At 40.0% G+C, this 14298-nt stretch overlaps 1 protein-coding gene across 2 annotated transcripts in view; it reads right to left on the bottom strand.

Annotated features, from left to right (window-relative positions):
- The window catches only part of LOC111237891 (collagen alpha-1(XVIII) chain-like), a 52513-nt gene extending 40546 nt beyond the window's left edge, over positions 1-11967 (bottom strand). For both annotated transcript variants that reach the window (XM_022767193.1, XM_022767194.1), the window contains exons 1-2: positions 11690-11967; positions 11511-11593 (exon numbers count right to left, since the gene is read on the bottom strand). In XM_022767193.1, coding sequence (XP_022622914.1) covers positions 11511-11593; positions 11690-11700 — 94 coding nt within the window. In that variant the 5' untranslated portion in view covers positions 11701-11967. The remainder of the gene's footprint in view (positions 1-11510; positions 11594-11689) is intronic.
- Positions 11968-14298: the final 2331 nt, after the last annotated feature.

The following is a 14298-nucleotide window of genomic DNA, read 5'->3' as shown; positions in this document are numbered from 1 at the left end:
TGATCAATGCAGTATAATATCAGTGCATTCAAGATTTTGGCATGACTCCATACCTACATCAATGGAAGGCGCATCAGATTTTACAAATCAGATGCCAAAAAGCAAGCTGCACAGCTGCAATGGATTAAAAAATACAATATAACGGAATCAACTGTGTAACAGAGAGGGCACTAGTTGCCAGATGAACCACAGACAAAATTTACCACATTTTCACTGTTTCGCTGCAGTTAATTTGAGGTCCTGTTTGCCAGATACATGCCTCTAACCGCCATGATTTTCCATTAAAACCACTGCTTTCAGCTTCCCCATCCTGCAAGCTTCATTCAGCTTTTAATATATACGAGTAAGACATCACGGCTGTTGATGAATATGACCACTTATGTTAAATACACAGAAGAATTTGGCTGATTGTCGTTTCAATCCAGTGAAAGCAGCTCGAATCTTGACAGAAACTGTTTTTCTATTTTCCTATTTAATAGCCTCTGTGCCTAAATTCCACAGTCTGACAGTGCTGCCATGATTCGGGGCTTGTTGACTGATTTTGACAGGAGCTGCTGAAACAGCAAGGAAATGGCATTTTTTTTGGGTTAAATAAGGACTGACCTTTGCTCTACTGTCTGTGGGAGGTTGGAGACCAGATCTGTTTTTCTCCACACTTTGGTAAAAGAAGCTGGAAGCTTGAGTGCCACACAAAACAAAACAACTATGTCTGTTTGGCCCAAATTAGATAACGGATGTCTTGATTCCAATAAAGTGATCATCTTACTTTTGTTTCTTGTTGATTCAAACAATTAAACATATACTAACCAGAGGCTTCAGATGAAGTCTAATGAAAACATCAGGACTGGTTTCAGAGGTTAAATAGGTGTTGAATTTGCTCTCACGTTTGAAAGCTTTTGGGAAAGCCGTTCTGTTTTTGTCTTCACTCTGGTCAAAAGAGGCTGCTGAAAGTTTTCGGGGCCTGAGCACCAGACTGGGATGTCTTATGTTACCTGAGGGACGCACTGATGACAGCATTGTTCATCCCAGGCCTGAAGAGGAGGAAAAGATCTCTGCACTCGCTCAGGTCACCTAGAATAATATGTGAAGGATTTGGTCTGAGCCATTACAAAATCAAAAATTGTTTCTGCAACCTCAAAAGCTTCAGGACATGGTTAATTTTTTAAGAATGGATTTACAGAGGTCCACAGTTTACACTTAACACTGCTCTGTTGTTCAATGTCATGTTGCCTTTATTCAAAGGTTTTTATAAATTCTGAACTGGTTTCTTGGGGGAAAATGTTTGGAATCAATCATGAAAAGAACCACTTTTTAAAAGACCTGTTTACTTCCACATGCGCTTTCTAACTAATGATTTCTAACTCGAATCAGTCAGATGGCAAAGCTTTAAAAAGAGGAACACAATCAACAAGTGTTTGAGAGAACAATGCCAGTGTAATGATCTTTCCCCAGTTCTATTGCCTGACTCAACATTAAGCAGCAGAAAGTTTGTGAGAATAATCCACAAAGAGCTTTGAGGTTAAATAAATCGATTTGAAAGTAATCAACATGGTTGATTACTGCTGCACTGTTTTGCTTGTCAGCTTTGGTACACAAACCTGGTTCTTGTTTTAAATTGAGCAGCTTCCAAATATCAACTTTCTTTATCAAGTAAAGGCTCAAAAGAACTTTTCCTTTTTAGATGAGGACACATTTCTAATCAGTTATCTTTCTGTTATGACAGAATTCAGCTGTTTTTTTTCCCTCTAACCCATTTTGTTGTGAGACCACATACGAAGAAAGAAATCACATCTTTGGCCATTGTAAGTGTTTCAGATTCAGGATGAGTGCAGAGACATGAAACACACCAACACTTCAACATTAAAACATTTTGGATGGATATTTATCCCACTGGGGATTTCATAAAAACTGTTTTGACCATTTTAATCTCTTTTTTTTCCCAAATAAATTGTAAACCACTGACAAGTATAATAACAGAAAACTCAGTAACTTAAAACACGTCATGACTATCTGATGCTTTTACCAGAAAAACACATTCCAACTTCCAACACATATCAACCAGAGCCATATGACACAAATCGAATCTATGACAAGCCCACTGCTGCGAGCATCGCTTCAGGAAGTGAAGAAACCAGTCATTAGATGTTTTGACTTCATTTCTGTGACCGCACAAACTTGAAGTTATGTTAGCAGCCCTCATGAATCCAGCTTTACCAGCCCACAACATTTTCATGCACACCACAGCAGCGAAGCCCATTTTGCAGCAGTAACTATGGTATAACTAAAAAATAGCTGTCAATACTGCTGCAAATGGTGTCAACTCTGAATCTTTGGTCGCATATGCTCTTAAACTGCAAGAGAACAGTAACAGTAATACAGTCTGATCTAATAAAAAGGGAAGCAGATTTACTACCACCGGGTTTCTTTCTTGTTTTTTTTGTGGAAAAGTGCCACATGTTGATGGTTTTGGAGTCAAAGTCAAAGAAGTCTACTTCATGTGCAAACACGAGCACTAGTGCTGCTAATGAGAAGCAAACAGAAAAACAACACCAAATCATGAACCGCAGACCAAGGTGAGAAATTGACTTTCTGATTTTCACATTTTCCTGCAGCAGAGTAAACAGCACTTTGCTTTTACAAAACTGTGGGTGGTTATAAGCAAAGAAAGTGAAAGTACAGCTTTCTAAGATAAGTAGAGAAACAACATGATGAGGAGGGAGACTGACGAAGGACCAAAAAGAAAAATAAGTAGAAAAAGAGGTGAATTAAGAGGAGATGGAGAGAAAGGCAGATGTTTGTTGATGTTTACTCGTCAGCGGTGGTAAAACAGTAAAGTAAATTGAGACCAAACCATGAATTAGATTTGTGTTGGGATTTTTTAGGAAGTGAGTCGACAGTGTGCTCAGAAACAACTAAGCTGCAGACCAGCTGAGCGCACGCACACGCACACACACACACACACACACAACCATCAACACCTCCACTAATCCCACCTCCCACTGGGAAACAATCAGCTCCTCTGGGAACATGTCAGTCGTTCCCTCACTTTCCAGCTCTCTGCTTATCGATCTCCCGCTTTCTTGTGCTTCGAGCTGCCAAAGGAAAACACCCATCCCTCTGCAATTACATTGAGAAAGTGGTCCATAATTCAAGCACCTGATTATTCCAATGGGAATCAAGCAGGTGGTCCTCAGACCAGACAAACATGTTCCAATGGCGAAAACAGGACGGCAAAGACAAAAAGGTCAAGTATCAGCGATGAGAAGTTTAAAGTCCCAAAAACACAGAGTGTCTTTGAAGTCTGTTTTTTTTTTTGTTTGCTGATGACCAGCAGTAATCTGTCAGCTAGACAGGAGACAAAGCAGAGGCATAAAAAAAGGTTCAAGGTTGAGACAACATAACAGTGACACTGCCTGAGCTGTGACCTCAGGTAACCTTTTGGAAGATTCTCTGGTGGGAGAACAGATGTTATTTCCACCCAGTTTTATTTAAAGAGACATTGTGGTTTTATATTTACTAATGAGCAACATCTAGGATAATCATCTAGATCATCTGCAGGCGCTTGCACAATGTGGCCAAAAGTTGATCCTACAGAATAAAAGTTTAACTGTTCAACTATTTGCATAAGATTAGCTTATAGCCAAGCTGAGTTCAAAGTGTCACTCCAGTAGCAATTAGCCAAACAGAGAGCAAAACACCCTCATCTTCAACACCAACATCCTGACCAATCAAACAAGCAGAGATCGGGGTGCATGGGAGGGTAAATGTGATATTTCAGAGTGAAAAGGGAAAAAGGAAGCCGCTATAAATCTGTTCTCACTGACAGCTGCTTTGTCATCAGAAGAGCCCCCATCCTCCTCCACAAACACAGACAAAACACACAGAAATCACTGCACACTCATTCTTCTGGGAAAACAATTACTTTTTCATGTAATAAGCACATTTTAATTCAACAAGGATTAACATAAATTAGGGACAGTGAAATCCCCTTTTTCTTACATGCCTGCATGTTTTGGAGCCACACACACTCTACACTCCATGACCTCATCAGAAACTCAGATGCTCCGTTGCTGTATGACAGGACATGCCCTCTCTCTCTCTCTCTCTTTCCCTCCCTCCCTCCCTCTCTCGCCCTCTGTGGTCTCCACACAGCTGAACAGACACCTGCTTGTTTCTGCTCTATCTTTCCGCCCTGACAGACACTTTCCAGACTGTTACAGATTCCATGTTTTGCAAAAAAGCCAGGAAGCCAGCCGCTCCCAGAAAAATAAACATGCCAATTCATACCACTTTACATTATCGTAAACTGATGCACCTCAAAGCCCCCCCCCCCTTACAGCAACCTATATGCGTGCTATTGCCTACAGGAATGCAGGAGGACTCATAAGTGTCATATTTTATTCAGTAAAATCTTCTCATAGCATACAGGATGTACTGTGGCTCAGTCTCAACCATGGCCTTTACAGCTGTAACCATGTGTATGTGCTGTAATATTCCAAAACTCAGCTACAGAGAGGAACTTTCTATTCACCCTGCGTCACATTTAGAAGCCACTGAACAGCTCTGTTAGGAGCCTGGGTCAAGGGCACCTCATTAATGGATGTCGAGGGCACAGAAAGCGTTTCTCATTCACTTTTCCGGCTGGTCTAGAACTTTCTAGCCTCTGTGTGAAGTGACTTAAGACTTCTCATTGCAAAGTGAATATAATGTCATAGCGTCCACACACACACACACACTGAAGGAATAGCTCAAACATTTATTCACAAGAATGAAGCAATCCTGAGTCAAGAACTCTGCCACTGCGTGGTCACTAAGGTCAGTAAGGTTGGAGTTTTAAGGCGTCCATGCCCATGGGTTCATTATATCACAATCTATATGTGAAGGGCAAATTTACAATAAAAAACATACATATAGATATAGATAAATGTATCACTTTTTGGACTGAAAACTCTTGGAAAGAAAGAACAAAAAAAAACAAAAAAAAACAGTTGACCATATCAAAGTGTTCGTGGCGGCAGGATTTGGTCTAAAAGCTCTTTGATGGTCGAGGCTTTGATTGCAGTGAGTGATGACTGATGTTCAGATAAGGTTGAGTTAAACACATAAGTTAACTCAGGAATTCAAATGTATTAACAATACATCAGATATTGTTATTTAGGATCAAACAGTATTCAGGTTCTTCCGCTAATCTGTTTACAAAGACCTTAAACATCCACTTGTGAGGTTTTACTAAAAGAGGGCAGACGACAATAAATTATAAAAAAGCTGCACAAGGCGAAGCTCAAAGTGACATTTGGCGTCACACCTTTACCCTCCCACACAGACTCCTTCCTATACTTAACACATCCTGTGTTTGTCCTCTGGTCTCACGCTTTGAACAGAGTCATCTATCTCATCTAACAGCGTCTGTGCTCACACGGTGTCCACGTCTCTAAATAGTGGCTTGTTTTGTCCTGGACAAATTTAGCCATTCCTGTTTACACTCCAGAATAATGCACATGCTTTTAGTTATGACTTTGCTTTAGATTATTTGCAGATGCAACCATCAAGTCTCAGAGACTGTGAAGCAGCTTCCAGTGTTATGACAGCAGAGTGGTCACTTATAAAATCTGACAGTGATCCTTTTACTGGTTTTACATTGTCTATTGTTTCCTTTTCAAACGTTCTCATGAGTCTATGAATAACTCTTCACCAAAGAGTTAAAAAAGGTCACATGGCCAGTCACAAAAACAACAAACTGCATTAATTTTGAGCGAGATAAATTAATTAGGAGCCAGATGAAGATAATAAGAGCTGTTATATTGGAACAAATTTGGCAGTTGGTGGAAGTAAACAGGAATAATGTGGGATACAAAAGCATGTGCAACACACACGACCTGCAGTACATCTTGAATCAGTTTGAGCCTGCTGACACATGAAAGTATGAAACCGCCACAAGGGCTTGTGTCAACGTCCCAGGCACTAACAAACATTAATATCATGTATCAGTGAAATGATAGGGATGAAATTCATTTGATATTTCAAAGCCTCAGAATGGAAATTATTCATTTCAGAAAATGGCAGAGAGATATTCTTTTGAAATTTTAGACATAGTTCAGAATTTTGGGAAATATGATTGTCGCCAGCAGCCAATTAGCTTAGCTTAGCATTAAAACTGGAGCCAGGAGGAGATAGCTAGCCTCCAACAAAAGCAGCTTTCGTACAGATTAATAAAAATGAGAAATAACTTGTTGCAAGATTCTTGCAAATTTTTATTTTACCTTTCATCAGAGCCAAGCTAGCCATATCCCTACTGTTTCCAGGCCTCATGCTAAGCTAAGCTAACCAGCTGCTAGCAACTTAAATATCTGCAGCTGAATACTCCAGGCACTTATGTTTGGTGATTTTGCTGTTTGATGATGGAAAGAATGGGTTAATCAATATTAATTTTGGATAAAATGGTGGGTCTTTGACCAAGCTCTTCAATGTTAGAGAGAATGTCCTTGATTTTATAAAAGCAAAAGGTGTGACAAGTCCAAATATACTCATGTCTCTTGCTCAATTGTGCTTGAGCCAAACACTGAAATTCACTGTATAAGAAAAAAGCAAAAACAAAAATCAGTGTAAAATTGATTTTTGTTACGGTTTTGCATCCAACAGTTTATTACTTGTATGCATCTGCCATTCACACTGTCCCAAGTGTAGACATTATTTATATAATGACCTCACAATGTAGCAGAGAAAGCCATCTCCACTCTGTGCAGACTCATACAGCCCACGTACAGGCAGAGTTTAAACACACATGTGTATAGTCAAAGAAACATCTGGCCACTTTGCCTTGTCTAACATGTAGCAGTAGTCATCATGATGTCTTCTGGTTGGTTTTTATTTGGTGACAGCTCTGGTGCTCAGGGCTCATTAATGTGGATTACAGACAGGAAAGAAAAAAATGTAAATTAATAAAGTGCACATCAGTGAACTCACTTGTGTGTTATATCATGTGGTGGATGGAAACTAACTGGACAATAATTTATAGGAAAATGTCAGAGATTTTAAAAGTCTCCAGCGCTGTGCATGTTTTTTCTTACTCATTCATGAAATCATTGTTGGACAGGACCGAGGACCTCACTGTGCTCGAGCTGAAATTACACATCTAATCAAAACCTGACGTGTTACCTCTGTGCAGGGCTGCGGTCCAGATGACCCACATCAAACTGAAGCCAGAACAGGATCTCATTAGAATCAGAGCCAGGACCAAATGGACATGGAAGAATTTACACATTACTTCTTTACGCTCAATGTAATCTTACTTCTGTTGACAAAACTATCATCAAGAGCGAGTCTACAGGTGTTACTGATGCTATTTCTTGGAATAAAGTTCTTCAACTACCCATATTTACCATGATTTATAATGGAGCTTCTGTCTTTACCTCCCTGTTACAAGGTATTTGCTGTCTCTTTGTTTTTCTAATGCATCAGGAGAGAAACTCTCTTCATGCTCAGAAATCAGAATCCTGCTGAAGACAATCTTTCATATAATATATGAAATCTCTGTAAACTGTTTGATAACACTCAATTTTGCAGCCACAGTCAAATGAATATTCACTTTAACTTGTTAAGTGAACCTGTACCACTTAATGATACATCATCTCAATAAGTGCGTCATTACTTGATGACTCATAATAACTTGAGCTATTCATGGTTCATAAGACTGACCACTACAGTAGTTATTCTTCATTCACAGCTGAATGACTCAGGGGTTTAAGTTTATGGTTTGATTCTGAAGTAGGAATATTTTGAAAAGGTTTTCACATTACATGAACTCTTCTATACTTAGAAAATAAGTCGACTGTGCTTTGGTAAAGCTTTCAACATGGTTTATACTGGTGGAGAACAAGTGTGCGAAATAAGAGTGCAATTGAGTTTTTATCTGTATACAAAGAGTCATCCTATCCTGCACTGAATTTCTGGTTCATCACAAAGTTGATACAGTTGGATTATTTGTGACAAGAGGATCATGATTCTACAGCCCCATAGGAAAAGCAAACATATTCAGTTGACCTTGCCTGAACAAATGAAAGATAAAAAGAAGAAAACAATGAGTCTGACCAAATGGTATCTTTTGTTTTGGGATAAATTTGTTTGAATGAAGTTGAAGTCTGTATACTGTATGTCACAAGACTCAAAATGCTCAAAATGTGTGTCATTTATAAATCTGATGAAGTCATAGTCCACCCCGTTGGTAATTTAGCATCTGACAAGTTTTCACCAACACCCTTCACACATTTTACTGACCTCTAAGGACTTGCATCATAATCACCTTCATCATTCTCCTTGTCACCCTTGTCCTCATCTTAATCAACCCACAATGTAGTCTTCATAACCACATTCACTCAGAGTCACATCACCAGCCACATCATCTTATCCATTATCCCTAATAGCCAACTGTGTCCAAGGCATTCAAGTCATTCCATTCAGCTAATCACAAACATTGTTGTTTTTTTTTGAATAATTACCATGTGGATGGCAGATGGAGAACAATATGTTTGTGTGTGTGTGTGTGTGTGTGTGTTCTTGTGGGTGTGGCATATAGGCATATGCATGCATGTGCAAGTGTGCAAGTGTGTGTGTGTGTGTATGTGCATGCACAATCGACCATGTCAGTGTAAGTGCAGATTCACCTAATAACCCCAGGCTGAAGATGTCATATTAAGTGCTGTGTTTGTTGATGTGTTTGCTCATTAGTGAAAATCTAAAGCAGCTAATTCCCCGAGGCTGTGACTTTATGATTCTCTATAGAATGAAAACACCACGACCATGGTTGATGTCAGGACCCTTAATTTACTTGTTAACGCAGTTTTGAACAGCTTGTTTAAAATATCGTAGATACTCATTCATTCATTTACCAATTTATTCACCTATTCATCTGCTTACGTAACAACTGATTAATTGCCCAATTCATTCATTACTCGTTACATGTCTTTGTATGTGTGAAGTTGTCTCTACATTCATTTGCTCATTTATTTACTCAATTATTTTGCCATTAATCCATTCATCTGCTCATTCATTCATTCATTCATTAATTGTTCTGTTGATACTCAATCCATGCATTTGTTCATTGTTTGCAGATGCACTCAGTCTTGCATTCAATCATTCATTCATGTACTTCATTCCTTAACCTTTAATCCATTCATCTTATTCATTCATTCACTCAGTCACCGATTGGTTCACTCATACATCCATGCATGTATTCATTTCGTAATTAGAAGTCAACCTTTCTTCCTTTAATTAGGTAATTGATCTAAAAGTAATTCATTCATTCATTTAGTCATTGACTTACATTCATTCATTCACTAATATATTTACCAATTAACTCATTCATCTGCCCCATTCCTTCTTCTGCCTATTTTACTGTCTTCCACCTTGTACATAATTTTCTTGATAAATCAGAACATTAATGTTCTTATTAAGTTGTTAATTCATCCATTCATTCACTACCAGCTAACGTGTCCATAAACCTATGATCAAAGGCTTTTGCATAGAACTCTGATGTGCCAGTGCATGGAGTTTCTTAGTTCTTCTGCAACCACCTAAAAGCATCAGGTCACACCAGTAACAGACACAGCTGAGAGAAGCAGCACGCACCACTTCACACTAAGGAAACTTATTACATGACCGTTATTTCAAATCGTGCACAGAAATGTGAACGTTGCCACGGAGACAGCTCTGTTTTCAAGAATATTTACAGCATGCAGCCTGGAAATATTTGTCCCTGGTGCTCTCTCTTTCTGGCAAGTGAGCCGGCATGTGTGCACACATTTTTTTTTCCCCCTCTTGAAAAAGTGAATCATGGCAGACGATTATGAATATGGCAAAAGCACAAACAGCCTGAGAGTGGAGCCTCTTGCTCATCCAGCCTCTGTGGGATCTACAGCAGAGGAAAGTGGACCATGAAATCACACTTCAAAAACTTTTCTTTAGTCAGACAGCAACCCTGCTCCACCCACCTCACCACATATCCATTGTCAAGTTCTGGGTTGCAAACATCCATTTCTACAACTTCTTTTGAGTCAGAACTCAATCCTGCAAGATCATATTTCATGTCATATGATAATTAGGGACAAGATTTTATTGCAAAGTGGCCACTGGCTTGTGGCAAAAACAGTGTGACCAAAGTGGTGTTTAATTCAAAATCCCAGACAATTAAGCATCATGGGGCCACATTAGCTAAAGAAACCCCTTAATTATTTGACTGCACCCAGACAATGCAGCTTTTGTGACATGGGAGGTCCTTGTGGTGATCATAGGTCAAGATATCCACACACAAATACACACACTCATAGCTGCAAATGCCAAACTGGATTCCAGCGCACTGACGGAAGCAGTGATGGTATATTGGCCTGTCTGTCTGAAGGCCAGGATGAAAACTAATAAACTGAAGCTCTAAGACAATGACCTTCATGTCTGACCCCCCCCCCCCCCCCCCAACCCCACCCCACACACACACCCAACACACACACACATTCAAATACCAGTAGCATCATCTTCACCACCTTAATAATGCACTGCTACTGACTGCAGGGCCTGTCTGTTAATGTGCATGATGTGAGGTTTTGCCTGTTTCCAATTGCAATGGAAAAGAAAATCTGCAGCTCTTTCTGCACTAATTGGGAACATGTTGAAGTGTCCTGATTGATCCATTAATCATGGAAAATAATCTACATTTAAGCTGTGAAAACAGTGTGCAGAGACAGCAGAGCACAACACAGAGGGTCTGAATAACATCTCAGTCAAAATATAATTGAAACCATCGTATAACAGCACAGGAGCTAGCAGGTATCTGCCTTATTCACTGCATGTTGTGACGCTAATCTACAAGCAGTGGCTCCCAAGAGTTTGCATTGCAAAGTTTCCAAACTCTACACACAGTTACCAGCCTACCTCCAGCATTTACATTAAGCATCCCATGGGATATATGATCTTATCAAATGGGGGAGTTTAATGCAAATATTTCATGTGTTCAAAACTCAGAATCAAAACCCCTAAACACTTTCCCAGGACCTTTGTAATGTAGGCACTTTATTCATCATCCACATGTGAGTAAAGAGACAAGATGACTTGCAGTGGAAAAAAAAGAAAAACTACAACTATAATAACTTAAAATGTGTCTGTGCTACTCAGTATTTAGTAAATAATGAACTTGGTTTGCCTTTCTGATATTCTCTAAGATACAACATCACTATTTTATTACTATAACATCAAATATCCCAAAGTGTCACTATGGTATTCAAATGACCTGTCCCAATAAGACCACACTAGTGTTGATGTAATATTTCAGCATCCTTCACAGAGTCGTACCGTGCTGTGTGTCAGTGCAACACTGCAGGATCAGAGCGCAACAGTTTCATCATTCATATTCAGCAGATGAAAAGTCAATGAGCCAGCAGAAAGTTCACCGACAGCAGAAGAAAAAAGAAAAAAAACCCTTTTTGCCCTGCAGCATGCAATCAACAGACAGAGAGTGCACATACCGTCCAGCAGCTGATAGGCAGAGGAGTGACGGCAGCAGAACCGGAGGACTAGTAGAAATAATCCAAAGAACCAGGGAGGAATGCTGCACAAAAAAAAACAGAACTGAAGAGTGAGAGAACTGACTAGAAGTGAACTTGAAACAACTTCTTTACATAAAAACACTGAGCCTTTCATTTACCGTGGAGACATCTTCAGTGATGGTGAGATTAGACACACAGTAAACTTGCCCTGGTCATGAATGAGAGTGATAGAGCGAGAGAGAGATGGACCCCACTCTGCCTCTCTCTCTCTCACTTACTCCAAACTAAAATCCTCTCACTCTCCTCCTCTTCCTTGCTCGGTCTCTCTCCCTCCCTCTCTCTCTCTCTCTCTCTGGTTCCCAGTCAAACAAAGGCAGCTTCAGTGCATGGGGACTCAAGGGGCCCTCGCAAAGCTGAAACCCGACTCCTTGCGTCTCTCTATGGACCACCGCTTTCTGATCCAGCCCTCCCCTCAGACATCACAACCCCAGATACAAATTAACACACTCCAGTTAAGTCCTCCTCCCCCTGTTCCTGCTGCTCCTCCTCACTGGTGTGCTTTCTCTCACTTCCCCAGTCCTTTAAAGCAAGTGTGGCCTTGATCTATGGGGGGGAGAGATGCCACAGGAGCTGCAACATCAAGACCAAATCTCTCTTTTTAAGTGTAGCAGGAAAAATAAATCATCTTGGATCAAAGGAAATATTCAAACAGCTCAAAACAAAACCCCTCACTATCACTGGAGTTAGAGGAATGTTTGTCATTCTCTAGTTAAATAAGTTCAACCTATTTGAGTCAAACTAATCCACTAAACCACACTGTGACAAGCATTAACTTGTAAATGCCAATATTTTTTTATATTTCAAAAATCCTATAATGTATTATTGGTAAAATAGTCATACATATTTTTAATTTGGTCAGACATCGTTTTAAAGTCCACATATATTAACTGAACTGAATAAAACTCAACCATCCATTTTCCAATGTACGCGTTTTTCCCAGGCATCTAGAAGGCATCCTGAGGAGAGCCCCGAACCACCTTAGATGGATCCTTTAAATCACAAAGTTTTAGTCCCGTGAGGATTTTGAAGCTGCTCAACTTGTCCCTGTGGGCTAATAAACTTTAACTTTAAGTGCTTCTCGTAGGGTGGAACAGCTTTGGAAAGCCCGTTACCCCACAACATTCTGATGTTGCAATTATAAATGGGGCTGCATCCGACAATTTCGGTCACTTTCCAAAACAAATTCACTGTCACCCTTACTTTAGGTGTGCAGAGGTGAGAAAGTGAGCAGGGTTAACAATTCGAAATTCACAAGCTCTCTTTTTCTTTCTTTACAAACAGGCGCACATTATGAATAACTTCCAAGAGATACCGTCTGAAAAGGTGTTGCCATTATCCCCACATCTGAATGACTACAGCAGTTGCACTTCTCTGAAAGCCATCCCTTCACCCAACCTTCAACTGGGGCCCAGTCGGAACGGCTATAAAAAACACTTTTGCTTTCTGATGCTGCTAGAGGAAAAACACACTGTCCGAACTAGTTCAACCTGGCCCTAAAGGTGAGCCCACAGTCTGATGCAACAGACAGAGCAACAAGATGTAATTGTAGATCGCCAAAACCTACACTGTTCAGCTGCTCCTGCACGTTTGGTTTGCTTGGATTTAAAAAAATTGATGAACAAATAAAATTCTGAGTAAATGGAGAATGGGTTGAACTAGATGTTAAACATTTTCTGACCCACATTCAAACTCCCAAACTGATTCATCATCTTTGTGATTAGGGCTGTGGTGACGTTGCACACCTCTGTTTGTGATTATGCCATCACTGAATCATCTGCCACAATGTCTGGACTCAAGAGCATTGTGCAACGGTGCCAAATGGAATCTGCCTTGAACACACACACACACACAAACACAGAAAAAACACCCACCAGTCTAGCTGCAGGAGCCAGTGTGGTAGAGGGGAGGACAGATAAAGATGTGCTCAGACCTTGTCTCTGACAGCTCAGACAGATAACAGCCATCATGACCTGTGAGTGTTGCTGTTAGAGAGGCAGCATTGGTGATAAGCCGTCCTCACTTCTCTGACCTCGCACACTGACCAGTGGCGTTGTCAGGCGACATTCCTCCCAACAATGTTATGTTGCGTGTTTGTCAAAAGAAAAACGTGTCCCATCCCCCTTGACACTGATGGAGGCGGGGCTCCTTTTTATATGAATTTATAGGATTTCTGGGTACTGAAACAGTTGATCTTTGCTACCCAGTTTTGAAATTCATTAAGTTCTCTCAGGAATTGTATTTATTTGTACAAAATGTGGGCTGAACTTTCAAGGATCCAAAAAGAATCTAATTTTTAATTTAAAAAAGAAAAAGAAAAAGATGTACGGTGGCTTTATTTACAGCAAGCACAGATTTACAGTAGGCTATATCCTGTTATGCTTAAATAATCTGAATTTCTCCCTCACCTCAAAATACCTGACTATAGTTTGTTTTTTTTATTCTAAGTGTCCGTGTCCTGTCTGCTTTTTCAGAGGCTCCTCCTCTTCAGAGGAAGGCTGGAGTTCATTTGTCATGTTTAACTTTGGATTTATTGCTCCAACATTAAGTGCTTCTGGCAATATCAAGTTTATTTTAGTAGGAAGTCTCCATAACACAACATAGAAGAAAATGCATCCGGGTGTTCACTTTGCCTCACAGGTGTCCTGTTTAGTCAGTGTTTCTCTGAGTCAGGGGAGGTGCTGGAGGTCTGTTTTGATTAAAAAAATGA

This window comes from Seriola dumerili, unplaced genomic scaffold, assembly GCF_002260705.1.
Source record: "Seriola dumerili isolate Sdu_G_001 unplaced genomic scaffold, Sdu_1.0 BDQW01001124.1, whole genome shotgun sequence".
Lineage (NCBI taxonomy): Eukaryota > Metazoa > Chordata > Actinopteri > Carangiformes > Carangidae > Seriola > Seriola dumerili.
The sequence above is the reverse complement of the archived record's forward strand: the minus strand, read 5'-3'. Positions and strand labels throughout refer to the sequence as shown.